The sequence below is a fragment of the Chiloscyllium punctatum genome, chromosome 47 (assembly GCF_047496795.1).
Source record: "Chiloscyllium punctatum isolate Juve2018m chromosome 47, sChiPun1.3, whole genome shotgun sequence".
Classification (NCBI taxonomy): Eukaryota; Metazoa; Chordata; class Chondrichthyes; order Orectolobiformes; family Hemiscylliidae; genus Chiloscyllium; species Chiloscyllium punctatum.
In genome coordinates, this window is record NC_092785.1 from 42,193,046 (window position 1) to 42,220,545 (window position 27,500).

The window sequence follows — 27,500 nt, forward strand, 5'->3', positions numbered from 1 at the left end:
GTGTGTGTGTGTGTGTGAGTGAGTGTGTCTTTGTGTGAGAGTGTCTTTGTGTGAGTGTGTGTGTGAGTGAGTGTCTTTGTGTGAGTGTGCGTGTGAGAGAGTGTGTGTGTGAGTGTGTGTGTGAGAGAGTGTGTGAGAGAGAAAGTGTGTCTTTGTGTGAGAGAGTGTGTGTGAGTGTGTGTGAATGTGTGTGTGAGTGAGTGAGTGTGTGGTGTGAACACTGACATCCCTGGAGACCTGCCTAAATACTGACACACTCCCTCTCCCCGGGATCCCCCTGTGTAATCCTCTGAAACCATTCCGAGGTGATATAGCCTCTAGACATTGCTGAGGTGTTCCAGCCCAGACAACATCCCGGGAAACATCAAACAACAAGGTGCAGAAATCTGGAACCAAACCCGAAATTACTGGGGAAGCTCAGTCTGTGAGAGAGAGGGAGAGAGAGAGTGGGAGAGAGGGAGAGAGAGAGAGAGGGAGGGAGCTGGAGAGCACGAGAGAGTGGGAGAGAGGGAGAGAGAGGGACAGAGAGGGAGAGAGAGAGAGAGAGAGAGAGAGACAGAGAGAGAGAGAGAGAGGGAGAGGGAGGGAGAGGGAGGGAGCTGGAGAGCACGAGAGAGTGGGAGAGAGGGAGAGAGAGGGAGAGAGAGGGAGAGAGAGAGAGAGAGAGAGAGGGAGAGGGAGGGACAGAGAGAGAGAAAGAGAGAGAGGGGGAGGGAGCTGGAGAGCATGAGAGAGTGGGAGAGAGGGAGAAAGAGAGAGACAGAGAGGGAGAAAGAGAGAGACAGAGAGGGAGAAAGAGAGACAGGGAGGGAGAGGGAGAGACAGAGAGGGAGAGGGAGAGACAGGGAGGGAGAGGGAGAAAGAGAGAGGGAGAGGGAGGGACAGAGAGAGAGAAAGAAAGAGAGACAAAGAGGGAGAGAGTGGGAGAGATAGAGTGGGAGAGAGCAAGAGAGAGACAGAGAGGGACAAAGAGAGAGAAGGAGAGAGAAGGAGAGAGAGAGAGAGAGAGAGAGCGAGAGACTGAGCTGAGGTTCTGGGTCAGTGACGGTTCTGGATGGATCTGCTTGGTGGCCAGCCCAGCCGCGACGGGCTGAAGGGTCACTGTCTGTGCCATCCACGCACCCTGAATCTGCCAGGCCTGCCTTGCGTTAGCGCCCAGCTCCAGACCACCTCCCTCCGGTGTCACTCTGCTCCTCCCCCACCCCCCCTCTCTGCAGACGTGGTGCAACAGCTGCTGGAGTGTGACCGGGGGGCGGTGGCCGCAGGAGACGCGACGGGATGTAGCTGGGCCCTGGCCTACAACAGGAGGACGCTCACCCGCTACGACACCCAGAGGCACCAGCTCAGTGTGGACAGTTCCGCACTGAAAGCCGAGGTGGACGCCCTGAACAGGGACGCGGGCATCCTGGCGAACGCGGATTCGGCAGTGAAAACGGGCGTCACCTTGCTCCAGCAGCTGCTGGAAGCTGCAAAACCGGTCCTGGATCGGAGAGGTAGGGAGTTCTCCCACATTCCCTGACTCCTGGAGCACGGCAGCTCAGTGGTTAGCCAGGGATCGATTCCCAGCCTCTGGTCGCAGGTCTGGCTGGGTAGGGGTTTGCACATTGTCCCCGTAGTGCCCAGGGATGTGCAGGTTAGGGTGGATTGGCCGTGCTAAATTGTCCCATAGTGCCCAGGGATGTGCAGGTTAGGGTGGATTGGCCGTGCTAAATTGTCCCCGTAGTGCCCAGGGATGTACAGGTTAGGGTGGATTGGCCGTGCTAAATTGTCCCATAGTGCCCAGGGATGTGCAGGTTAGGGTGGATTGGCCGTGCTAAATTGTCCCCGTAGTGCCCAGGGATGTACAGGTTAGGGTGGATTGGCCGTGCTAAATTGTCCCCGTAGTGCCCAGGGATGTACAGGTTAGGGTGGATTGGCCGTGCTAAATTGTCCCATAGTGCCCAGGGATGTACAGGTTAGGGTGGATTGGCCGTGCTAAATTGTCCCCGTAGTGCCCAGGGATGTACAGGTTAGGGTGGATTGGCCGTGCTAAATTGTCCCGTAGTGCCCAGGGATGTACAGGTTAGGGTGGATTGGCCGTGCTAAATTGTCCCGTAGTGCCCAGGGATGTACAGGTTAGGGTGGGATTGGCCGTGCTAAATTGTCCCCATAGTGCCCAGGGATGTGCGGGTTAGGGTGCATTGGCCGTGCTAAATTGTCCCCGTAGTGCCCAGGGATGTACAAGTTAGGGTGGGATTGGCCGTGCTAAATTGTCCCCATAGTGCCCAGGGATGTACAGGTTAGGGTGGATTGGCCGTGCTAAATTGTCCCATAGTGCCCAGGGATGTACAGGTTAGGGTGGATTGGCCGTGCTAAATTGTCCCCATAGTGCCCAGGGATGTGCGGGTTAGGGTGGATTGGCCGTGCTAAATTGTCCCCGTAGTGCCCAGGGATGTGGAGGTTAGGGTGGGATTGGCCGTGCTAAATTGTCCCCATAGTGCCCAGGGATGTGCGGGTTAGGGTGGATTGGCCGTGCTAAATTGTCCCCGTAGTGCCCAGGGATGTACAGGTTAGGGTGGATTGGCCGTGCTAAATTGTCCCCGTAGTGCCCAGGGATGTGCAGGTTAGGGTGGATTGGCCGTGCTAAATTGTCCCCGTAGTGCCCAGGGATGTACAGGTTAGGGTGGATTGGCCGTGCTAAATTGTCCCCGTAGTGCCCAGGGATGTACAGGTTAGGGTGGGATTGGTCAGGGGTAAATAAAGGGCAGGGAGAATGGGTCTGGGTGGGTTACCCTTCAGAGGGCTGGTGTGGATTGTTGGGTCAAAGGTCTTGTTTCCATACTGCAGGAGTTGATGATCTTCTCTGAGCAGGAACCCCAAATCCATCTCACGGTTTTCCGGTTACAGGTTAGCATCGGGAGCAGGAAGGGTAGGGGTCGGGGGGTCGGGGGGGGTGGCAGGAGTGACAGCTGAAGGCAATGGGGATTGATTTTACCAACTCGATGTGGCTGATTCCACCGGCAGAGAGAGAGGGGGAGAGAGAGAGGGAGAGAGAGGGTCAGTGCTGAGGGAGTGGGGGGCTGTGGGAGGGTCAGTGCTGAGGGAGCGGGGGCTGTGGGAGGGTCAGTGCTGAGGGAGTGGGGGCTGTGGGAGGGTCAGTGCTGAGGGAGTGGGGGCTGTGGGAGGGTCAGTGCTGAGGGAGTGGGGGCTGTGGGAGGGTCAGTGCTGAGGGAGGGGGGGCTGTGGGAGGGTCAGTGCTGAGGGAGTGGGGGCTGTGGGAGGGTCAGTGCTGAGGGATGTGGGGGCTGTGGGAGGGTCAGTGCTGAGGGAGTGGGGGCTGTGGGAGGGTCAGTGCTGAGGGAGTGGGGGCTGTGGGAGGGTCAGTGCTGAGGGAGTGGGGGCTGTGGGAGTGGGGGCTGTGGGAGGGTCAGTGCTGAGGGAGTGGGGGCTGTGGGAGGGTCAGTGCTGAGGGAGGGTCAGTGCTGTGGGAGGGTCAGTGCTGAGGGAGTGGGGGCTGTGGGAGGGTCAGTGCTGAGGGAGTGGGGGCTGTGGGAGGGTCAGTGCTGAGGGAGGGTCAGTGCTGAGGGAGTGGGGGCTGTGGGAGGGTCAGTGCTGAGGGAGGGTCAGTGCTGTGGGAGCGGGGGCTGTGGGAGGGTCAGTGCTGAGGGAGTGGGGGCTGTGGGAGGGTCAGTGCTGAGGGAGTGGGGGCTGTGGGAGGGTCAGTGCTGAGGGAGGGTCAGCGCTGAGGGAGTGGGGGCTGTGGGAGGGTCAGTGCTGAGGGAGTGGGTGCTGTGGGAGGGTCAGTGCTGTTCTTCCATCTGTTAACCCCCTCCGCTGACTCTGAAGTTGTCCCTGCACACACCCTGGTCCTTGATCCATCTCAGGGATATACTGAGATTCCTCTAACCAGCTTCTGGGGACCTGCTCCAGCCCCCAGCCTGGAAACGATCCACTGAACGTGGGTCTGTCTCCCCACCCCTCAGCCGAATATGCCTCCACTTTGGGAAGGACACATTTGCCCACCAATCTGTTCCTGTTCTGCTTACAGGATGTCCATACACACAGCATCCACTGCGCTACCCTCATCAATCCTCTCTCTCTCTCTCTCTCTCTCTGTAATCCCGGCAAGTGAGCCGAACATTTTCCCACCTTTTAGACATCTGTCCTATCCCTTCTGAATCGACCCACACCATCTCCCGATGTAATGACTGCTTTCATCGCCGGATGATTCTCTCTCGAAATTAAACGGACCAGTTTGTAATTCCTTGCCTTACCCTGACCCCCTTTCTTGGAGTCAGAGAGGTGTACAGCTCGGAAACAGACCCTTCGGCCCGACTCGTCTACGCTGACCCAGATATCCTCAACTACTCTCGTCCCGTTTGCCAGCGTTTGGCCCATCTCCCTCTAAACCCTTCCTATCCATGTCCCCCCCCCATCCTTTTAAATGCTGTAATTGTACCAGCCCCCCCCACTTCCTCTGGCAGCTCATTCCACACACGCACCACCCTCTGGGGGACAAAGTTGCCCCTCGGGTTCCTTTCCCCCCCTCACCTTCAACCTGTTCCCCTCTAGTTCTGTACTCCCCCACCCCAGGGGGGAAAAGACCTTGTCTATTTACCCTCTCCATGTCCCCCTCGTGATTTTATAACCCTCTAGTTCTGGACTCCCCCACCCCAGGGGGAAAAGACCTTGCCTATTTACTCTATCCATGCCCCCTTCATGATTTTATAAACCTCTATAAGGTCACCCCTCAGCCTCTGACACTCCGGGGAAAACAGCCCCAGCCTGTTCGGCCTCTCCCTGTAGCTCAAACCCTTTCCCGAACCCTTTCCCAACGTCCTTCCTGGAGCGGGGAGATCAGAATCGAACCAATCCAGCCGCAACCTGACCTCCCGACTCCTGGACTCCTGGACCGACACAGGAGAGCATACCAAACGCTGCCTTCACTATCCTATCGACCTGCGACTCCACTTTCAAAGAGCTATGAACCTGCACTCCAAGGTCTCTTTGTTCAGCAACACTCCCCAGGACCTTACCGTTAAGTGTATAAGTCCTGCTAAGGTTTGCTTTCCCCAAAATGCAGCCCCCCCCCCGCATTAATCTGAATTAAACTCCATCTGCCACACGTTGGCCCATCTGACCGCGATCCCGTTGTGATCGGAGGGAACCACCTTCCCATAGTTGAGGATGGTCTGTCATACTCAATCACAGCCCGAACCGTTTGTTCGTTGTTCCTGTTTCTTGGGGCACAGGTCGTTCCTCTTTTCGACATTGTGTCATGGTGGTATTTCTGGACTGTTGTTTTCATCACCTATAAAAAGAACATTTGGTGTTTGTGTTCACGGTTCTGGATTCGTGATTGGGCCCTTGAGATGGGAGGGGGGGGGGGTGAACTTTGGAAAAAGGCCAAGGGTTGCTGCATGTCTCACAGGGCTACAGCAAGGGAGGGGCTGAATGGCCTCCTGTTCCTGTGTAACAGGCTGGAGGATGGAGGGGCTGAATGGCCTCCTGTTCCTGTGTAACAGGCTGGAGGAGGGGGAGGGGCTGAATGGCCTCCTGTTCCTGTGTAACAGGCTGGAGGGGGGGGGCTGAATGGCCTCCTGTTACAGTGTAACAGGCTGGAGGATGGAGGGGCTGAATGGCCTCCTGTTCCTGTGTAACAGGCTGGAGGAGGAGGGAGGGGCTGAATGGCCTCCTGTTCCTGTTTAACAGGCTGGAGGAGGAGGAGGGAGGGGCTGAATGGCCTCCTGTTCCTGTGTAACAGGCTGGAGGAGGAGGGGCTGAATGGCCTCCTGTTCCTGTGTAACAGGCTGGAGGAGGAGGGGCTGAATGGCCTCCTGTTCCTGTGTAACAGGCTGGAGGAGGAGGGGCTGAATGGCCTCCTGTTCCTGTATAACAGGCTGGAGGAGGAGGGGCTGAATGGCCTCCTGTTCCTGTGTAACAGGCTGGAGGAGGAGGGGCTGAATGGCCTCCTGTCCTCGTGTAACAGGCTGGAGGAGGAGGGGGCTGAATGGCCTCCTGTTCCTGTGTAACAGGCTGGAAGAGGAGGGGGCTGAATGGCCTCCTGTTCCTGTGTAACAGGCTGGAGGAGGAGGAGGGAGGGGCTGAATGGCCTCCTGTTCCTGTGTAACAGGCTGGAGGAGGAGGGGCTGAATGGCCTCCTGTCCCTGTGTGACCGGGTTGTGGGGGGGGGGGAGCTGGATAGGAGTGCGGTCGGATTGGGAGTAACTCCTGTCTCTCCTCAGTCCCTCCCTCGGTGCGAATCCAGTTGGAGGGTCAGTCTCTGAGTGGCCAGCCAAAGCAGCTGCGATGTTCCGTGACGGGATTCTACCCCCGAACGGTGAATGTGAGCTGGCTCAGGAACAGGGAGAACGTCGACGCCACGGTACTCCGCCTTCCCATCCTCCCCAACAGCCAAGGAACCTTCCAGACTGCGGCCTACGTCCCTGTGGAGCCTGACCCTCCTGCTACCTACACCTGCCTCGTCCAGCACGCCTCCTACCCCGACCCAGAGGGATATCGGCTGGACTGGGGTATGTCTGCTAACACCAGAACCCCTGCCCCTGGGTCCCACAGTCTCCCAGCGCTGCAGTGCACAACTCAAAAGGGGCATACTGAGACTTCACTGCTGGGTGAACAGTGTAGAGGGAGCTTTACTCTGTATCTCACCCCCTGTCCCAGGGAGTGTTTGGTGGGGGACAGTGTAGAGGGAGCTTTACTCAGTATCTAACCCCCTGTCCCTGGGAGGGTTTGATGGGGGACAGTGTAGAGGGAGCTTTACTCTGTATCTAACCCCCCAGTCCCTGGGAGGGTTTGGTGGGGGACAGTGTAGAGGGAGCTTTACTCTGTCTCTAACCCCCTGTCCCTGGGAGGGTTTGGTGGGGTGGTGGGTGTCAGAGGGAGCTTTACTCCGTATCTAACCCCCTGTCCCTGAGAGGGTTTGATGGGGGACAGTGTAGAGGAAGCTTTACTCTGTATCTCACCCCCTGTCCCTGGGAGGGTTTGGTGGGGGACAGTGTAGAGGGAGCTTTACTCCGTATCTAACCCCCTGTCCCTGGGGGGGTTTGGTGGGGTGGTGGGTGTCAGAGGGAGCTTTACTCTGTATCTAACCCCCTGTCCCTGGGGGGGTTTGGTGGGGGACGGTGTAGAGGGAGCCTTACTCTGTCTCTAACCCCCTGTCCCTGGGAGGGTTTGGTGGGGGACGGTGTAGAGGGAGCCTTACTCTGTCTCTAACCCCCTGTCCCTGGGAGGGTTTGGTGGGGTGGTGGGTGTCAGAGGGAGCTTTACTCCGTATCTAACCCCCTGTCCCTGGGAGTGTTTGATGGGGGACAGTGTAGAGGGAGCTTTACTCCGTATATAACCCCCTGTCCCTGGGAGGGGTTTGGTGGGGTGGTGGGTGTCAGAGGGAGCTTTACTCTGTATCTAACCCCCCTATCCCTGGGAGGGTTTGGTGGGGGACAGTGTAGAGAGAGCCTTACTCTGTCTCTAACCCCCTGTCCCTGGGGGGGTTTGGTGGGGGACAGTGTAGAGGGAGCTTTACTCTGTCTCTAACCCCCTGTCCCTGGGGGGGTTTGGTGGGGTGGTGGGTGTCAGAGGGAGCCTTACTCTGTCTGTAACCCCCTGTCCCTGGGGGGGTTTGGTGGGGTGGTGGGTGTCAGAGGGAGCCTTACTCTGTCTCTAACCCCCTGTCCCTGGGGGGGTTTGGTGGGGTGGTGGGTGTCAGAGGGAGCCTTACTCTGTCTCTAACCCCCTGTCCCTGGGGGGGTTTGGTGGGGTGGTGGGTGTCAGAGGGAGCCTTACTCTGTCTCTAACCCCCTGTCCCTGGGGGGGTTTGGTGGGGTGGTGGGTGTCAGAGGGAGTGCTGGATTCCCTGTTGACCTGTTGCTGTTTTATTTGCCCCTCTCCCCCCCCCCCCCCCCTTTGCCCTTCCCCCAGTCGACGATCACCGTTTCTCTCTGTCATCGGCCGCCATTGTGGGAATATTGATTGGAATTGTGGGAGTCGTCTTCCTCATGGCCGCTGTCTCCATTCACCTGAAGTCTCAAGGTAACGATGGCGGGGGGTAGAGAATGAGGGAGGGGGTGGCTGGGGGGTGGGGATGAGGGCTCCTCACCCACCCCCCCCCAACCCCCCCCCACTCACACATGACCCTGATGTCCGGATCTGAATTGACGCCCTTGCCCCCTCACTCTCCATTGGTCAAAACATCATGGCCGCAGATGGTCACGTCTAGCGTTCCCCCACCCCCCCCCCCCCCCTCACTCTGCCCCTCTCCCCAAGGGGGTGGGGGTAAGGGTTGAGGTGGGAAGGGACGGTGTTCGGCTTCGGGGAAGGGTCACAGAGCGCTCCTGACCCCGAGACGAGCTCAGGGAGCAGGCCATTCGGCCCCTCCAAGCTCGTTCCATCGCTCGGTCCAATCGTGGCACCCACCCCCATCTCGGCCTCTTTGTCCACTTTCCTTTTCCCGTTGACCTTGTTGCTGATTAAAACGCCCGCCCGTCCCCCTCCTTCAATCTCCTGCCCAATGGCTCCCACCTTGTACCCGCCCCCCTCCCTCCCCCTCGCTGCGTCTGTTCGAACTCACGAATCGCTCGCTGCTGATTTTCAGATTCCTGCTTTCTCTCTCCCCTTTTTCCAGGTCGCCGCGCTGAGATCTTTGAACCCACAGGTAAGTTTTAACGCGAGGGGGCCGCACGATATCCTGTCGCACCCGCGCACGAGGCGAGGAAACGTGCCGTTTGCAACGCCCTCTTGACGTTCCCCCGATTCCCCGCAGTGCTTTTCTTGAAGACCCGTCGGCAGGGCAGATCAAACCGGACCGAGGCCAGCGTACGATCCTACACCAGCACCACTTCAGGTAATGCCCATGGGTGTGTGGGGGGGTGAACTCACAACACGCCCACAGGCTGGTGTGGGCACTCGGAGCTGCAAGGGATTTGTGAGTTCGAACCGATAAAATCGGGAAGGGCAGAGTTGGGGGAGGGCAGGGGGGGTCTGAGCAGTTAGGGCACACGCACACACACACACACACACACACACACACAGACACACATATATACACATATATACACACACGCACACACACAGACACACGCACGCGCACACACACACGCACACACACACATATATACACATATATACACACACGCACACGCACACACACAGACACACGCACGCGCACACACACACATGCACGCAAACACACACACACACACAGACTCTCACTGGGATACGGGCTCACGCACACACACGCACGCACAGACACACGCACAGACACACGCACAGACACACGCAGACACACACACACATACATACACGCACACATATACACACGCACACATATACACACGCACACATATACACACACACACACATACATACACGCACACACATACATACGCACACACATACATACGCACACACATACACACGCACACATATACACACGCACACATATATACACACACACATACACACACACACACAGACACACACACAGACACACACAGACACACACACACGCACACATATACACACGCACACATATACACACACACACACACATACATACACGCACACACATACATACGCACACACATACATACGCACACATATACACACGCACACATATATACACACACATACACACACACACAGACACACACACAGACACACACACACGCACACATATACATACGCACACATATACACACGCACACATATACACACATATACACACACACACATATACACACGCACACATATATACACACACACACACACACACACACACACACACACACACACACACACACAGAGTAAATTGTCGGGGGGGGTGGGGTTATCCTTTGTCGAGATGATTGTGTAGTGATGAACAACAGATAACAGTTTGGGTAGACTGATGGGAACTGTCCGGGAAAGGCAGGAGGATGTGAAGGTTCACTGTGAGGGGGGGTGAATACAAGAGGAGGGAGTGATGTTTTTGGGGTTATACAGGGCCCCAGAACGTTCTCGAGGGGCAGAGTGGTGCCCGTCCACACCCTGACACGATTGTTTCTCTGTTTCTTTTCTCCAGGAGATCGACTAACCCAGCACCCAGTGTGAGGTGAGCTCCTCCACCCACCAAACCTGGGATTGAAGGCTGGATCTGCCCCCTACCCCCCACCCCTATCCCCACCCCCACCCCCACACCTACCCCCAGCCCCACCCCCACCCCCAACCCCACCCCGACCCCGTGGAATGGGAGTGAGCAGCCCTTCGGCCCGCGTGGATTCAGGATAGCCACCATACCCGCACAGACCAGGCTCCATCTAGGCCAATGGGGGAAGCTCATGGTTTCAGGGCTAGGAGGAGAATGAGGCTCTTCGGCCCAATCAGGGCCTGGAGCAAATGCCCCCCCTAACCCACCTTGGCCTGCCCTGTCTATAAACCCAACTGCCCTGTCTATATACCCCACTGCCCTGTCTATATACCCACTGCCCTGTCTATATACCCACTGTCCCTCTATATATACCCAACTGCTCTGTATATATACCCCACCCTCCCTCTCTATATACCCCACCCTCCCTCTCTATATACCCCACCATCCCTCTCTATATACCCCACCGTCCCTCTCTATATACCCCACTGTCCCTCTCTATATACCCCACTGTCCCTCTCTATATACCCCACTGTCCCTCTCTATATACCCCACCGTCCCTCTCTATATACCCCACCGTCCCTCTCTATATACCCCATCGTCCCTCTCTATATACCCCACCGTCCCCCTCTATATACCCCACCGTCCCTGTCTATATACCAAACCGTCCCTCTCTATATACCCCACCGTCCCTCTCTATATACCCCACCGTCCCTCTCTATATACCCCACTGTCCCTCTCTATATACCCCACTGTCCCTCTCTATATACCCCACTGTCCCTCTCTATATACCCCACCGTCCCTCTCTATATACCCCACCGTCCCTCTCTATATACCCCACTGTCCCTCTCTATATACCCCACTGTCCCTCTCTATATACCCCACCGTCCCTGTCTATATACCAAACCGTCCCTCTCTATATACCCCACCGTCCCTCTCTATATACCCCACCGTCCCTCTCTATATACCCCACTGTCCCTCTCTATATACCCCACCGTCCCTCTCTATATACCCCACTGTCCCTCTCTATATACCCCACCGTCCCTGTCTATATACCAAACCGTCCCTCTCTATATACCCCACCTTCCCTCTCTATATACCCCACCGTCCCTCTCTCTATACCCCACTGTCCCTCTCTATATACCAAACCGTCCCTCTCTATATACCCCACCGTCCCCCTCTATATACCCCACCGTCCCTCTCTATATACCCCACCGTCCCTCTCTATATACCCCACCGTCCCTCTCTATATACCCCACCGTCCCCCTCCATATACCCCACCGTCCCTCTCTATATACCCCACCGTCCCTCTCTATATACCCCACCGTCCCTCTCTATATACCCCACCGTCCCTCTCCATATACCCCACCGTCCCCCTCTATATACCCCACCGTCCCTCTCTATATACCCCACTGTCCCTCTCTATATACCCCACTGTCCCTCTCTATATACCAAACCGTCCCCCTCTATATACCCCACCGTCCCTCTCTATATACCCCACCGTCCCCCTCTATATACCCCACCGTCCCTCTCTATATACCCCACCGTCCCTCTCTATAACCCACCGTCCCTCTCTATATACCCCACTGTCCCTCTATAACCCACCGTCCCTCTCTATATACCCCACCGTCCCTCTCTATATACCCCACCGTCCCTCTCTATATACCCCACCGTCCCTCTCTATATACCCCACCGTCCCTCTCTATATACCCCACCGTCCCCCTCTATTTTCCCCACCGTCCCTGTCTATATACCCCACCGTCCCCCTCTATATACCCCACCGTCCCTGTCTATAACCCACCGTCCCTCTCTATATACCCCACCGTCCCCCTCTATTTTCCCCACCGTCCCTCTCTATATACCCCACCGTCCCCCTCTATATACCCCACCGTCCCTGTCTATATACCCCACCGTCCCCCTCTATATACCCCACCGTCCCTGTCTATATACCCCACCGTCCCTCTCTATAACCCACCGTCCCTCTCTATATACCCCACTGTCCCTCTCTATATACCCCACTGTCCCTCTATAACCCACCGTCCCTCTCTATATACCCCACCGTCCCCCTCTATATACCCCACCGTCCCTCTCTATATACCCCACCGTCCCTCTCTATATACCCCACCGTCCCTCTCTATATACCCCACCGTCCCCCTCTATTTTCCCCACCGTCCCTGTCTATATACCCCACCGTCCCCCTCTATATACCCCACCGTCCCTCTCTATATACCCCACCGTCCCCCTCTATTTTCCCCACCGTCCCTGTCTATATACCCCACCGTCCCCCTCTATATACCCCACCGTCCCTGTCTATATACCCCACCGTCCCCCTCTATATACCCCACCGTCCCTCTCTATATACCCCACCGTCCCCCTCTCTTGGCCCCACTGCCTCTCACTGAGGGATGAGATGGGAAATGTTGGGGAGGGGGTGGGGTGGGTGGGGAAAGGGGGCAGATTGAGCTGGCCCCCCTCCTGGACAATCCCCTCCCCTTTGACCCCCCCCCCCCCTTTCCCTGTTTTGTCCTCAGGACCCGTCTGGAGGGAGAGCTCAGCTGAGCTTTGGCTGGCGGATTATCATTGTCACAACGATGGAGGCCGCTCTGCCCGGTGTCTCTGTACTAGCTCACGCTGCCCCAGCCTCCACCCCCCCCCCCCCCCCCCTTCAATAACCATCTGATTCCCTGGGCCCCAATCCCCCCCCTGTCCCTCGACTCTCAATCCTTCCCATCAACGGGAAACTCTCTCTTCATCTTCCTCTCGACCCTGTAGAGCCCTCCCTCCTGGGAAAGGGGGTGCGCTGCCTGATACGCAGCACAGAGAAGGTTCTAGAAGCGCGAAGACCTTTGCCCAAGCTTTCACATCACCCCCCCCCCCCCCCCCCCCCCGGCTCACCCCTTCTCCCTCACAAATACTCAAAGTCTGGGACCCCTACCTTCATTTCACGAGTTGGAGAGAATCGATTTCTCTTGGAGTCAGTGACCCCACCCCCCCACCCCCCCCTTCAATGTCGAATCTCTGCCAACACGAGTCGTCCTCCCTCTCCACCTCCCCCAGACCCCAGCAGGATCTCAGATGGGTCACAGAGACGTCCAGCGTGGAAACAGACCCTTCGGCCCACCCTGTCCGTGCTGACCCAGAGATCCTAAATTAATCCAGTCCCCGTTTGCCAGCACTTGGCCCCATCTCCCCCTAAACCCTTCCTATCCATGTCCCCCCCCCCATCCTTTTAAATGTTGTCATTGTACCAGCCCCCACCACTCCCTCTGGCAGCTCATTCCACACACGCACCACCCTCTGGGGGAAAAAGTTGCCCCTCAGCTCCCTTTCCCCTCTCACCTTCAACCTGTTCCCCTCTAGTTCTGGACTCCCCCGCCCCAGGGGGAAAAGACCTTGCCTATTTACCCTATCCACACCCCCCTCATGATTTTGTAAACCTCTATAAGGTCACCCCCTCAGCCTCGGACACTCCAGGGAAAACAGCCCCAGCCTGTTCAGCCTCTCCCTGTAGCTCAAATCCTCCAACCCTGGCAACATCCTTGTAAATCTTTTCTGAACCCTTTCAAGTTTCACAACATCTTTCCGATAGGAAGGAGACCAGAATTGCACGCAGTATTCCAACAGTGGCCTAACCAATGTCCTGTACAGCCACAACATGACCTCCCAACTCCTATACTCTGACCAATAAAGGAAAGCATACCAAACGCTGCCTTCACTATCCTATCGACCTGCAACTCCACTTTCAAGGAGCTATGAACCTGCACTCCAAGGTCTCTTTGTTCAGCAACACTCCCTAGGACCTTACCATTAAAGTGTATAAGTCCTGCTAAGATTTGTTTTCCCAAAATGCAGCCCCTCACATTTATCTGAATTAAACTCCATCTGCCACTTCTCAGCCCATTGGCCCATCTGGTCCAGATCCTGTTGTAATCTGAGGTAACCCTCTTCGCTGTCCACTACCCCTCCAATTTTGGTGTCATCTGCAAACTTACTAACTGTTCCTCTTATGCTCACATCCAAATCATTTATATAAATGACTAAAAGTAGAGGACCCAGCACCGATCCTTGTGGCACTCCACTGGTCACAGGCCTCCAGTCTGAAAAACAACCCTCCCCCACCACCCTCTGTCTTCTACCTTTGAGCCAGTTCTGTATCCGAATGGCTAGTTCTCCCTGTATTCCATGAGATCTAACCTTGTTAATCAGTCTCCCATGGGGAACCTTGTCGAACACCTTACTGAAGTCCACATAGATCACATCTACTGCTCTGCCCTCATCAACCCTCTTTTTGTTACTTCCTCAAAAAACTCAATCAAGTTTGTGAGACGTGATTTCCCACGCACAAAGCCATGTTGACTATCCCGAATCAGTCCTTGCCTTTCCAAATACGAACAACCTCAGTTATCCGAACATCAATTATCCGGATTTCGGATTATCTGAACAAGATCTCAAAGTGCATGCATTTCAACGGAAGCCGGAGGATTCTATCCCTCATCCATTTCATGCTTCATTTGGTAATCGTGAACAGGAATTATAGATGCACGTACTCTTTAATAAATAATTACCATCAAATATATACTCAGGACGTGACGTTAGAGTTAGGTCTTGCCCTTTTTATATAAAAGGTTCTCTGACACTGAGGACAAAGTGTTGTGACTGTGAACACCCAAGAACAACAGATGAGCAAGATTCCCTCTCAATACCGACTTCACTCGGATTTGCAAACCCAACAATGTTTGGCCTCGGCTCATTCTCCGGAGAGTCAAGTCCAAAGATCCCTTGCTTGAACCTCCCGTTATCCCAAGACGAATCGTTTTTTTTTTTCCCCAGCCAAAATATCTTTCAGCTGACAAGACAATTTCATGTCACTTGTTGACGGGAGTAAACACAAAGAAAACGTTCCCCCCCCCCCCCGACTCAGACAAAATTGATGAGGGAATGGAAACTGAAGTCAGCGAGACCATCTTCCCCCTCTCTCGTATCTACCCTGTATTTTGCGCTCCTCTCTCCCTCTCTCCCTCTCTCTCTCCCTCTAACCCAGGGACTGTGATCAGGAGCAGGAACCCTGGCTGATTTCCCCCCCCCCCCCTCTCTCTCTAACCCAGGGACTGTGATCAGGAGCAGGAACCCTGGCTGATTTCCCCCCCTCTCTCTCTCTAACCCAGGGACTGTGATCAGGAGCAGGAACCCTGGCTGATTTCCCCCCTCTCTCTCTCTAACCCAGGGACAGTGATCAGGAGCAGGAACCCTGGCTGATTTCCCCTCTCTCTCTCTCTCTAACCCAGGGACAGTGATCAGGAGCAGGAACCCTGGCTGATTTCCCCCTCTCTCTCTCTCTCTCTAACCCAGGGACAGTGATCAGGAGCAGGAACCCTGGCTGATTTCCCCCCCTCTCTCTCTCTAACCCAGAGACAGTGATCAGGAGCAGGAACCCTGGCTGATTTCCCCCCTCTCTCTCTCTCTAACCCAGGGACAGTGATCAGGAGCAGGAACCCTGGCTGATTTCCCCCCTCTCTCTCTCTCTAACCCAGGGACAGTGATCAGGAGCAGGAACCCTGGCTGATTTCCCCCCCATCTCTCTCTCTCTAACCCAGGGACAGTGATCAGGAGCACGAACCCTGGCTGATTTCCCCCCTCTCTCTCTCTAACCCAGGGACAGTGATCAGGAGCAGGAACCCTGGCTGATTTCCCCCCCTCTCTCTCTCTCTAACCCAGGGACAGTGATCAGGAGCACGAACCCTGGCTGATTTCCTCTCTCTCTCTCTCTAACCCAGGGACAGTGATCCGGAGCAGGAACCCTGGCTGATTTCCCCCCTCTCTCTCTCTCTCTACCCCAGGGACAGTGATCAGGAGCACGAACCCTGGCTGATTTCCCCCCTCTCTCTCTCTCTCTAACCCAGGGACAGTGATCAGGAGCAGGAACCCTGGCTGATTTCCCCCCCTCTCTCTCTCTAACCCAGAGACAGTGATCAGGAGCAGGAACCCTGGCTGATTTCCCCCCCTCTCTCTCTCTAACCCAGGGACAGTGATCAGGAGCAGGAACCCTGGCTGATTTCCCCCCTCTCTCTCTCTAACCCAGGGACAGTGATCAGGAGCAGGAACCCTGGCTGATGTCCCCCCCTCTCTCTCTCTAACCCAGGGACAGTGATCAGGAGCAGGAACCCTGGCTGATTTCCCCCCTCTCTCTCTCTCTAACCCAGGGACAGTGATCAGGAGCAGGAACCCTGGCTGATTTCCCCCCCTCTCTCTCTCTAACCCAGGGACAGTGATCAGGAGCAGGAACCCTGGCTGATTTCCCCCCTCTCTCTCTAACCCAGGGACAGTGATCAGGACCAGGAACCCTGGCTGATTTCCCCTCACTCTCTCTCTCTCTAACCCAGGGACAGTGATCAGGAGCAGGAACCCTGGCTGATTTCCCCTCTCTCTCTCTAACCCAGGGACAGTGATCAGGAGCAGGAACCCTGGCTGATTTCCCCCCTCTCTCTCTCTCTCTCTAACCCATGGACAGTGATCAGGAGCAGGAACCCTGGCTGATTTCCCCCCTCTCTCTCTCTCTCTCTAACCCATGGACAGTGATCAGGAGCAGGAACCCTGGCTGATTTCCCCCCTCTCTCTCTCTAACCCAGGGACAGTGATCAGGAGCAGGAACCCTGGCTGATTTCCCCCCTCTCTCTCTCTCTCTAACCCAGGGACAGTGATCAGGAGCAGGAACCCTGGCTGATTTCCCCCCTCTCTCTCTCTAACCCAGGGACAGTGATCAGGAGCAGGAACCCTGGCTGATTTCCCCTCTCTCTCTCTCTCTAACCCAGGGACAGTGATCAGGAGCAGGAACCCTGGCTGATTTCCCCCCTCTCTCTCTCTCTCTCTCTAACCCAGGGACAGTGATCAGGAGCAGGAACCCTGGCTGATTTCCCCCCCTCTCTCTCTCTCTCTCTCTAAGGGCTAGATGGTGCCTGCGGAGAGAGCGACAGCACGAGGTTAGTCTGGATGGGGCTATGACACGAACAGAAAGATGGCGGCTGTTGTTCTAGGACTTGGATAAAACCGAGTAAAATGTGAGCGATCGGGTTCGCCGACTTCAGTCAAACACTCGCCAGAGAGGGATTTAATTTGTAAAATGTCAGGAATTTGTAAGCAATATTTGGTGTTTGTCTACCTTTGAATCAATTGAATGAAATAAGAGCTTTGTGAACATGGTTTTTCCGTAATTATAGCTACTTTCGTTTAAGATCAGATCTGTTATTTAAAGTAAATACTCCCCGTCCGTCCCCTTTGGATAATCTGTAAATGTACATCCTGTCCCTCAGGATTCCCTCCAACAACTTACCCACCTCTGGTGACTCTGTTCACTGGGCTATGGTTCCCTGGGTTTTGGGTTGAGGAGTTTGTTAAATCTCGGATTCTCAGAGTAAGACAAACCTCACTCCCGTTCCAAAGTGTGCAACAAGGTATTTTTATTGAATGTGCTCATTATTTAATCTCCTCCGTCACAAAATGTCTCTGCTTCATCATTAAGCTCGGCTCGGAGTCAACGCCCGGCCTCATCCATCTCACACACTGGTGAAAGCAATGGTTATAGTCGAAGGCAGGATCTTTGAATGAGGCATGGTTAGGGGAGAGCAGCCCAGAGATTGGATGGTGACTGATGGGATAGAGTTAGGATGGGGCTGTGTGGGTGAAGGGGGGAACGGGACAGGATTAACAATTCAGGGGCGTGGGCAGATCCGCCGTCCAGTCCGAGATTTGGGCAGGTCCCAGTATATTCCACATTCTGATCCTAAACCCGACCTCGATCCTAACCCTCACCCTCACCCTGTCCGTGACCCGAAACCTAACCTTAATCCTAACCCGAACCCTAAACCTAACCTTAATCCAAACCCTGACCCTGATTCTAACCCAAACCCTGAACCTGACCCTGACCTCTACCCTAACCCTAACCCAGACCCTGATTCTAACCCTAACCTGACCTCTACCCTAAACATGACCCTGACCTCTACCCAAACCCTAACCCTAACCCAAACTCTGAACCTGACCTCTACCCGAACCCTAACCCTAACCCTGACCCTGATTCTAACCCTAACCCTGACCCTGACCTCTACCCTAACCCTGAACCTGACCCTGACCTCTACCCGAACCCTAACCCTAACCCTGATTCTAACCCTAACCCTGAACCTGACCCTGACCTCTACCCTAACCCTAACCCTGAACCTGACCCTGACCTCTACCCAAACCCTAACCCTAACCCAGATCCTGATTCTAACCCTAACCCTGAACCTGACCCTGACCTCTACCCTAACCCTGAACCTGACCCTGACCTCTACCCGAACCCTAACCCTAACCCTGATTCTAACCCTAACCCTGAACCTGACCCTGACCTCTACCCAAACCCTAACCCTAACCCAGATCCTGATTCTAACCCTAACCCTGAACCTGACCCTGACCTCTACCCGAACCCTAACCCTAAATCTAACCCTGACCCTCACCCTGACCCTGAACCTAAACATCACACTAACCCTAACCCTCAACCTCACCTTGACCCTAACCCTGACCCCAACTTTAACCCTAAAACTAAGCCTGATCCTGACTTTAACCCTAACCCTGACTCTGACTTTAACCCTAACCCTGACCCCTACTTTAACCCTAAACCTAACCCTGACCCTGACTTTAACCCTAACCCTGACCCCTACTTTAACCCTAAACCTAACCCTGACCCTAACTTTAACCCTAACCCTGACCCTGACTTTAACCCTAACCCTGATCCCTACTTTAACCCTAAACCTAACCCTGACTTTAACCCTAACCCTGACCCCTACTTTAACCCTAAACCTAACCCTGACCCTGACTTTAACCCTAACCCTGACCCCTACTTTAACCCTAAACCTAACCCTGACCCTAACTTTAACCCTAACCCTGACCCTGACTTTAACCCTAACCCTGATCCCTACTTTAACCCTAAACCTAACCCTGACTTTAACCCTAACCCTGACCCCTACTTTAACCCTAAACCTAACCCTGACCCTGACTTTAACCCTAACCCTGACCCCTACTTTAACCCTAAACCTAACCCTGACCCTGACTTTAACCCTAACCCTGACCCTGTCTTTAACCCTAACCCTGACCCTACTTTAACCCTGACCCTAACCCTAACCCTGACCCCTACTTTAACCCTAAACCTAACCCTGACCATGACTGTAACGCTAACCTTCATCCTCACCTTGACCCAAATGCTAACCCTGAACCTAACCCTGACTCTGACCCTTGACCCTGACCCTAATCCTGACCCCCGACTCTAACCCTGTCCATATCCACAACCATAACTGAAGACAGAGAGTGACACTCCATCAGACCCAGCGTTCATGACTCTGGGAGAGGGGGTTGCAGGGTAGGGGAGCGAGGGGGGAGTGGGGGTGGGAGAGTGAGTGGGTGGGGGGGGGGTGGGTGGGGGTGTCTGGGAGACATACCCTCTGGAGAAGTCTCGACCACCCAAACCCTCTTCAGACCGAATCTGAGCGGTGTCAGCAGGAAGAGACGCAGGTTAACTCCCTCCAGCTAACTCCCTCCCACCGGCTTCCAGACGCACAGGATGATCCCAGCTATCACTCCCAGTATCCCGACCAATAGCCCACAGGCTAGCACGGCCAGTTGAGCTGAATCCTGGACAGATTCTTCCCAGACATCCGTGGTTTCGGGTTCTATTGGAATGAAAAACACAGAGGATTATTTGACCCAGTGGGAATTTGGAGAGACCTTTTGCGAAAGACCAATTATGGTCAGCATCTTGGCTTCTTAAAGGGACAACGCTCTTAAAGCATTAACACAGCATCGCACGAAGTGGGGAAGTGGGAGCTGCTCTGTCCCTGGACTGTGTCGAGCTTCTCGAGTGTTGTTGGAGCTGCCCCCGTCCAGGGCAAGTGGGGAGTATTCCCTCACCCTCCTGACTCGTGCCTTGTCGATGGTGGGACAGGGCTTGGGGGGGAGAGCCAGGAGGGGAGTTACTCGCTGCAGGATTCCCAGCCTCTGACCCGATGGGGGGAGAGTCAGGAGGGGAGTTACTCGCTGCAGGATTCCCAGCCTCTGACCCGATGGGGGGAGAGTCAGGAGGGGAGTTACTCGCTGCAGGATTCCCAGCCTCTGACCCGATGGGGGGAGAGTCAGGAGGGGAGTTACTCGCTGCAGGATTCCCACCCTCTGACCCGATGGGGGGAGAGTCAGGAGGGGAGTTACTCGCTGCAGGATTCCCAGCCTCTGACCCGATGGGGGGAGAGTCAGGAGGGGAGTTACTCGCTGCAGGATTCCCAGCCTCTGACCCGATGGTTGTAAGTGTGCTGTCATCCCCACGTACTCAGGAAGTTCATTCCACACACACTGCAGGCAAGAACCCTCAATGCCTTTTGGAAAAATAGACCAGGACAGGACTTCGACAATAAAAAAATGGGAGCAGAGCGACCCAGGGGGTTTGGGGACATCACTCTTTGAAGTTTGGGTGACAGGGAGACAGGGCGGGTAAGGAGGAGGTCAGCACGCTTGCCTCCATCACTCAGAGCTTGGAGTGAAAGCGTTAGGACGCCAAGTTGGGGTTGTACAGGACGTTGGTGAGGCTTCGTCTGGAACATTGTGTCCAGTTCCTGTCGCCCAGGATATTATTGACGCCGGAGAGTGTTCCGAAGAGATTTACCGGGACGTTGCCGGGAATGGAGGGGTTGTGTTCTAAGGAGAGGCGAGGAGCTGTTTTCCCTGGAGCGTCGGAGGCTGAGGGGTGACCTTATAGAGGTTTATAAAATCATGAGGTTAGGGTGAAGGGCTTTTCCCCCTGGGGTAGGGGAATGAGCTTCCAGAGGGAGTGGGTAGAGTAGGACATTCAAAAGGTATTTGGATAAGTCCATGAATAGGAAAGGGATACAGGGCCAGGAATCGGTCGGGGGACTAGTTTGGTTTGGGATTACGTTCGGCACGGACTGGTTGGGCCCGGTCTGTGCGATATGACTCCGTGGACGCAATGGGCGAAGGGGGCAGCTCGCTACAGCCTCCTTGAGGGGCAACAGGGGACCGCGGCCTAGGGTTTGGCGTTGCTCTTACCCCAGTAGACCACCGAGTCCTCCTGGCTCATGTTGTGCCTCACGGTGCACGAGTAGAGGTGCCCGGGGCGCGGCAGGATGTGGGCGTACCAGAGCGCCCAAAACCGCCAGTCTTCACCGAAGACGGCCTTCGAGGAGTTGAGGTGGGAGCCGAGGCGGGCGCCGTCCAAATGCAGGCTGACGCTGACGGAGGGAGGGAACAGGCCGGTCACCAGGCAGACCAGAACATTCGGCACGCCCCACTCCACCGTGCTCTGCGGGTACAGGAAAACCTCCCCCACCTCTGCCAAAAGAGAGAGAAAGAGAGGAAACAGGAGCGGTCCCCTTGAGTGACGGTTCGAATCCCAGAGCAGCGACCTCTAACCTCTACCCTCTCCCCTCCTTTCCCAGGGCCAAACGGTCTGCAGAGGCCTCAGGCCTGGTCTGGAGGGAGGGGAAGGGGGCTCAAGCCGATGCGTGCCAATAAATCCGGTTGGTTAAATCAGCGTTGGCGACGTCCCCTCGGCAACCATTGACCCTTTCTGGCCAACGGCTGGAGAAAGTCCACGCAGGAACCCGCTCTCCCACGCTAGGCCCGAAGCCTTTGCGACGCGTCAAGGGCTGGTCCAAATACTCCTTAAAGGTTGTGAGGGTCCCCTTCTCCGTGATCGTCGCAGGCAGAATATTCCGGAACCCCACCACACAATCTCTCTCTCTCGCCTCAAATCCCCCTCTCAACCTGTCGTTTCGACCTCGAAGGGGGACAAGTCGTTCTATCCCACTCCTTCCCCCCCCCACCCCCCCTCCCCCCGCCTCACTAAAGCCCTGTACATCTCCAACATCATCTCCTCCCCCTTCATCACCGACAATGTGGCCCTTAGAGACGTACAGCACGGAAACAGACCCTTCGGCCCAACTCCTCCGTGCTGACCCAGATATCCACGATTAATCCAATCCCAGCCCTTGGCCCCATCTCCCCCTAAACCCTTCCTGTCCATGTCCCCCCCCCCACACCCCCCATCCTTTTAGATGTTGCCATTGTACCAGCCCCCACCCACTTCCTCTGGCAGCACGTTCTACACACCCTCTGGGGGAAAACGTTGCCCCTCAGGTCCCTGTCCCCCCCCCCCCCCCCAACCCCGTCACCTTAAACCTACGCCCCTCTAGTCGTGGGCTCCCCCACCCCAGGGGGGAAAAGACCTTGTCTTTTCCTGGCGGTTTCCAGGCTCCCCCCTTCCCCATGCCCAACACTCACCGATCGGGCTCCTGGAATGGTTGGTCACGGCTGCCCCGATGACCAAGGCCCTCCTGAGCGAGGCCGTCGCCCTGTCCCGTTCCTGTGCCAGTTCGGTCAGGATCCCACGGTACCCCTCGAAGCCGGGGGTCAGGAGGTGGACCCCCGGGGGGACGCTGTCGTAGAGGATGAGGGGCCGGCCCTCGGCCTGGACTTGGCAGGCCATCTCCTGCTCCCCAGCGCGGTCCATCACGTAGCAACCGAGCTGCAGCTTCCACCTGTCTGAGAGGGGGGCGAGCGTCGGAGACTTAGCTTCACCCCGTCAAGAATGCGTGCCCGGGTGGGGGGTGGGGAGAGCAGCAGGAGGCCATTCAGCCCCCCCTCTGATCGGGCCCCTGTCTTCATCTCTGCCCCCCCCCCCCCACCTTACCTCCCACTCCCACCCCTCTCCCCCCCCGACTCCCCCCTTGATCCTTGATCGATGTGGGGAGGGAGGAATCTTATACACTCCTCCAGTCTCCAAAGGAAGACCCCCCCCCCCAATCCCCATCCTCAATGGGAGACCACCATTCCCCCAATTCTGATACCCCATTGGTGTAGATTACCCCACGCAGCCCAGGGGGGGGGTGGGGGTGGGATGGGGTGGGAGGGGGTAAAGAATTCCCTCACGTGCCCCCACCCCCACCCAGGGGTGTTGCATTGTGAGCCCCCCCCCCCTCCCCAGGTTTGAGACAGTGCCTTCTGTTGCAGGAGGGAATAGCCTCAGCACTGCCCCCTGGTGGGGGGGGTCTGTGTCAGTGAGGGGGGGGAGCAGCACTGCCCCCTGGTGGGGGGTCCGTGTCAGTGAGGGGGGGGAGCAGCACTGCCCCCTGGTGGGGGGGTCTGTGTCAGTGAGGGGGGGGAGCAGCACTGCCCCCTGGTGGGGGGTCTGTGTCAGTGAGGGGGGGGGGAGCAGCACTGCCCCCTGGTTGGGGGGTCTCTGTCGGTGAGGGGGGGGAGCAGCACTGCCCCCTGGTGGGGGGTCTGTGTCAGTGAGGGGGGGGAGCAGCACTGCCCCCTGGTGGGGGGGTCTGTGTCAGTGAGGGGGGGAGCAGCACTGCCCCCGGTGGGGGGGTCCGTGTCAGTGAGGGGGGGGTGGGAGCAGCACTGCCCCCTGGTGGGAATCTAGGTTTGTCAAATACATCATTTCAATTATCAAGTCTTGGAGATGTACAGCACAGAAACAGACCCTTCGGTCCAACCCGTCCATGCTGACCCAGATATCCCAACCCAATCTAGTCCCACCTGCCCCCACCTGGCCCATCTCCCCCCAAACCCTTCCTATTCATATACCCATCCAGATGCCTCTGAAATGTTGCAATTGTACCATCCTCCACCACATCCTCTGGCAGCTCATTCCATACACGTACCACCCTCTGTGTGAAAAAGTTGCCCCTTAGGTCTCTTTTATATCTTTCCCCTCTCACCCTAAACCTATGCCCTCTAGTTCTGGACTCCCCCACCCCAGGGAAAAGACTTTGTCTATTTACCCTCTCCGTGCCCCTCATAATTTTGTAAACCTCTATAAGATCACCCCTCAGCCCTCGACGCTCCAGGGAAAACAGCCCCAGCCTGTTCAGCCTCTCCCTGTAGCTCAAATCCTCCAACCCTGGCAACATCCTTGTAAATCTTTTCTGAACCTTTTCAAGTTTCACAACATCTTTCCGATAGGAAGGAGACCAGAATTGCACGCAGTATTCCAACAGTGGCCTAACCAATGTCCTGTACAGCCGCAACATGACCTCCCAACTCCTGTACTCAATACTCTGACCAATAAAGGAGAGCATAACAAACGCTGCCTTCACTATCCTATCTACCTGCGACTCCACTTTCAAGGAGCTATGAACCTGCACTCCAAGGTCTCTTTGTTCAGCAACACTCCCTAGGACCTTACCATTAAGTGTATAAGTCCTGCTAAGATTTGCTTTCCCAAAATGCAGCCCCTCACATTTATCTGAATTAAACTCCATCTGCCACTTCTCAGCCCATTGGCCCATCTGGTCCAGATCCTGTTGTAATCTGAGGTAACCCTCTTCGCTGTCCACTACCCCTCCAATTTTGGGGGTCATCTGCAAACTTACTAACTGTTCCTCTTATGGTCACATCCAAATCATTTATATATATATATGACACCGCAATCTTTTGCTATAAATTCTGTTGTGGTATGATCCTACTTCCCATCCCCCTGATGAAGGAGCAGCGTTCCGAAGGCTCGTAAACCTGTCGGACCTTTCCCCCCAGAGGGTGGGACGTGTATGGAATGAGCTGCCAGAGGATGTGGTGGAGGCTGGTACAATGACAACATTTAAGAGGAGTTTGGATGGGTATATGAATAGGAAGGGTTTGGGGGGATATGGGCCGGGTGCTGGAAGGTGGGACGAGATTGGGTTGGGATAATCTGGGTCGGCATGGACGGGTTGGGCCGAAGGGTCTGTTTCCCTGCTGTACCTCTCTATGGCTCTACGGCTATAACCTGATTGAGAGTGATGTTTACTCCCACTGCATTCCGATCCCTGCTGCCTTGGGGTAATCTGCAGACCCTTCAACATTCCAGCTTGGAATACCTTCCAGTTGCAATCACCTTCCTCATAGTTTGTGAGGCCCTGCATACCAAGGCTGTGATTCACACACACACACACTCACACACTCAGGTTCCTCCTTAATGCCAACCCACTTCCCTCTCATTCAAGTCGCTGCTATTTCCCATGGATCACGCACATGACTTTGCAGAAACCGACATGGTTCCTGGTCGGAATAGTGAGGGGCTCGGAGGGGAGCTCACCCGTGGGGGTGAGGGGTGCTGACCCTCCACCCCCACCACGCCTCTGCTCCCCCTCGTCCTTCCTGAGGGTAGAGTTGGGGTGGGGATGGGGTTTGGAAGGTGCTGTCGGGGGAGGCTCGGTGAGTCTCTGCAGTGACTCTTGTAGACGGTACACACTGCTGCCCCTCTGCGTCGGTGTTGGAGCTCAGCCGGGCATTCCTAATGAGCCCAGCTACCTCGGAGTGGGGGGGTGGAGGGAGGAAGTGTTGAGGGTCAGCATGTCAATCGAGTGGAGAGGGGAGGGGTTGCTCTGTCCCTGGACGGTGTTGAGCTTCTCGAGTGTTGTTGGGGCTGCCCCCCCATCCAGGGCAAGGGGGGAGTATCCCCTCACCCTCCTGACTTGTGTCTTGTCGATGGTGGGACAGGGCTTTGGGGGGAGAGTCAGGAGGGGAGTTACTCGCTGCAGGATTCCCAGCCTCTGACCCGATGGGGGGAGAGTCAGGAGGGGAGTTACTCGCTGCAGGATTCCCAGCCTCTGACCCGATGGGGGGGAGCAGCACTACCCCCTGGTGGGGGGGTCTGTGTCAGTGAGGGGGGGGAGCAGCACTGCCCCCTGGTGGGGGGGTCTGTGTCAGTGAGGGGGGGAGCAGCACTGCCCCCGGTGGGGGGGTCCGTGTCAGTGAGGGGGGGGTGGGAGCAGCACTGCCCCCGGTGGGGGGGTCTGTGTCAGTGAGGGGGGGAGCAGCACTGCCCCCTGGTGGGGGGGTCTGTGTCAGTGAGGGGGGGGAGCAGCACTGCCCCCTGGTGGGGGGGTCTGTGTCAGTGAGGGGGGGAGCAGCACTGCCCCCGGTGGGGGGGTCCGTGTCAGTGAGGGGGGGGAGTAGCACTGCCCCCTGGTGGGGGGTCTGTGTCAGTGAGGGGGGGAGCAGCACTGCCCCCTGGTGGGGGGTCTGTGTCAGTGAGGGGGGGGAGCAGCACTGCCCCCTGGTGGGGGGTCTGTGTCAGTGAGGGGGGGAGCAGCACTGCCCCCGGTGGGGGGGTCTGTGTCAGTGAGGGGGGGGGAGCAGCACTGCCCCCTGGTGGGGGGTCTGTGTCAGTGAGGGGGGGAGCAGCACTGCCCCCGGTGGGGGGGTCTGTGTCAGTGAGGGGGGGAGCAGCACTGCCCCCTGGTGGGGGGTCTGTGTCAGTGAGGGGGGGAGCAGCACTGCCCCCTGGTGGGGGGGTCCCTATCAGTGAGGGGGGGGTGGGAGCAGCACTGCCCCCTGGTGGGAATCTAGGTTTGTCAAATACATCATTTCAATTATCAAGTCTTGGAGATGTACAGCACAGAAACAGACCCTTCGGTCCAACCCGTCCATGCTGACCCAGATATCCCAACCCAACCTAGTCCCACCTGCCCCCACCCGGCCCATATCCCTCCAAACCCTTCCTTTTCATATACCCATCCAAATGCCTCTGAAATGTTGCAATTGTACCAGCCTCCACCACATCCTCTGGCAGCTCATTCCATACACGTACCACCCTCTGTGTGAAAATGTCGCCCCTTAGGTCTCTTTTATATCTTTCTCCTCTCACCCTAAACCTAGTTCTGGACTCCCCGACCCCAGGGAAAAGACTTTGCCTATTTATCCTATCCATGCCCCTCATGATTTTGTAAACCTCTATAAGGTCACCCCTCAGCCTCCGCGCTCCAGGGAAAACAGCCCCAGCCTGTTCAGCCTCTCCCTGTAGCTCAAATCCTCCAACCCTGGCAACATCCTTGTAAATCTTTTCTGAACCTTTTCAAGTTTCCCAACATCTTTCCGATAGGAAGGAGACCAGAATTGCACACAATATTCCAACAGTGGCCTAACCAATGTCCTGTACAGCCACAACATGACCTCCCAACTCCTGTACTCAATACTCTGACCAATAAAGGAGAGCATACCAAACGCTGCCTTCACTATCCTATCGACCTGCGACTCTACTTTCAAGGAGCTATGAACCTGCACTCCAAGGTCTCTTTGTTCAGCAACACTCCCCAGGACCTTACCATTAAGTGTATAAGTCCTGCTAGGATTTGCTTTCCCAAAATGCAGCCCCTCACATTTATCTGAATTAAACTCCATCTGTCCCTTCTCAGCCCATTGGCCCATCTGGTCCAGATCCTGTTGTAATCTGAGGTAACCCTCTTCACTGTCCACTACCCCTCCAATTTTGGGGTCATCTGCAAACTTACTAACTGTTCCTCTTATGCTCACATCCAAATCATTTATGTAAATGACACCGCAATCTTTTGCTATAAATTCTGTTGTG

The 27,500-nt window shown here is 56.0% G+C and overlaps 3 protein-coding genes and 1 pseudogene across 3 annotated transcripts in view; 1 reads left to right on the forward strand and 3 right to left on the reverse strand.

Annotated features, from left to right (window-relative positions):
• The window catches only part of LOC140468607 (H-2 class II histocompatibility antigen, E-S beta chain-like), a 13,584-nt pseudogene extending 3,409 nt beyond the window's left edge, over positions 1 to 10,175 (forward strand).
• LOC140468612 (uncharacterized) overlaps positions 1 to 27,500 on the reverse strand; it is a 1,157,363-nt gene that overhangs the window by 746,939 nt on the left and 382,924 nt on the right. The window lies entirely within an intron of this gene.
• The window catches only part of LOC140468686 (T-cell surface glycoprotein CD3 zeta chain-like), a 684,153-nt gene that overhangs the window by 17,957 nt on the left and 638,696 nt on the right, over positions 1 to 27,500 (reverse strand). The window lies entirely within an intron of this gene.
• The window catches only part of LOC140468608 (RLA class II histocompatibility antigen, DP alpha-1 chain-like), a 12,975-nt gene continuing 3,026 nt past the window's right edge, over positions 17,552 to 27,500 (reverse strand). The window contains exons 2-4 of the mRNA XM_072564707.1: positions 22,427 to 22,687; positions 21,194 to 21,475; positions 17,552 to 19,809 (exon numbers count right to left, since the gene is read on the reverse strand). Coding sequence (XP_072420808.1) covers positions 19,667 to 19,809; positions 21,194 to 21,475; positions 22,427 to 22,687 — 686 coding nt within the window. The 3' untranslated portion in view covers positions 17,552 to 19,666. The remainder of the gene's footprint in view (positions 19,810 to 21,193; positions 21,476 to 22,426; positions 22,688 to 27,500) is intronic.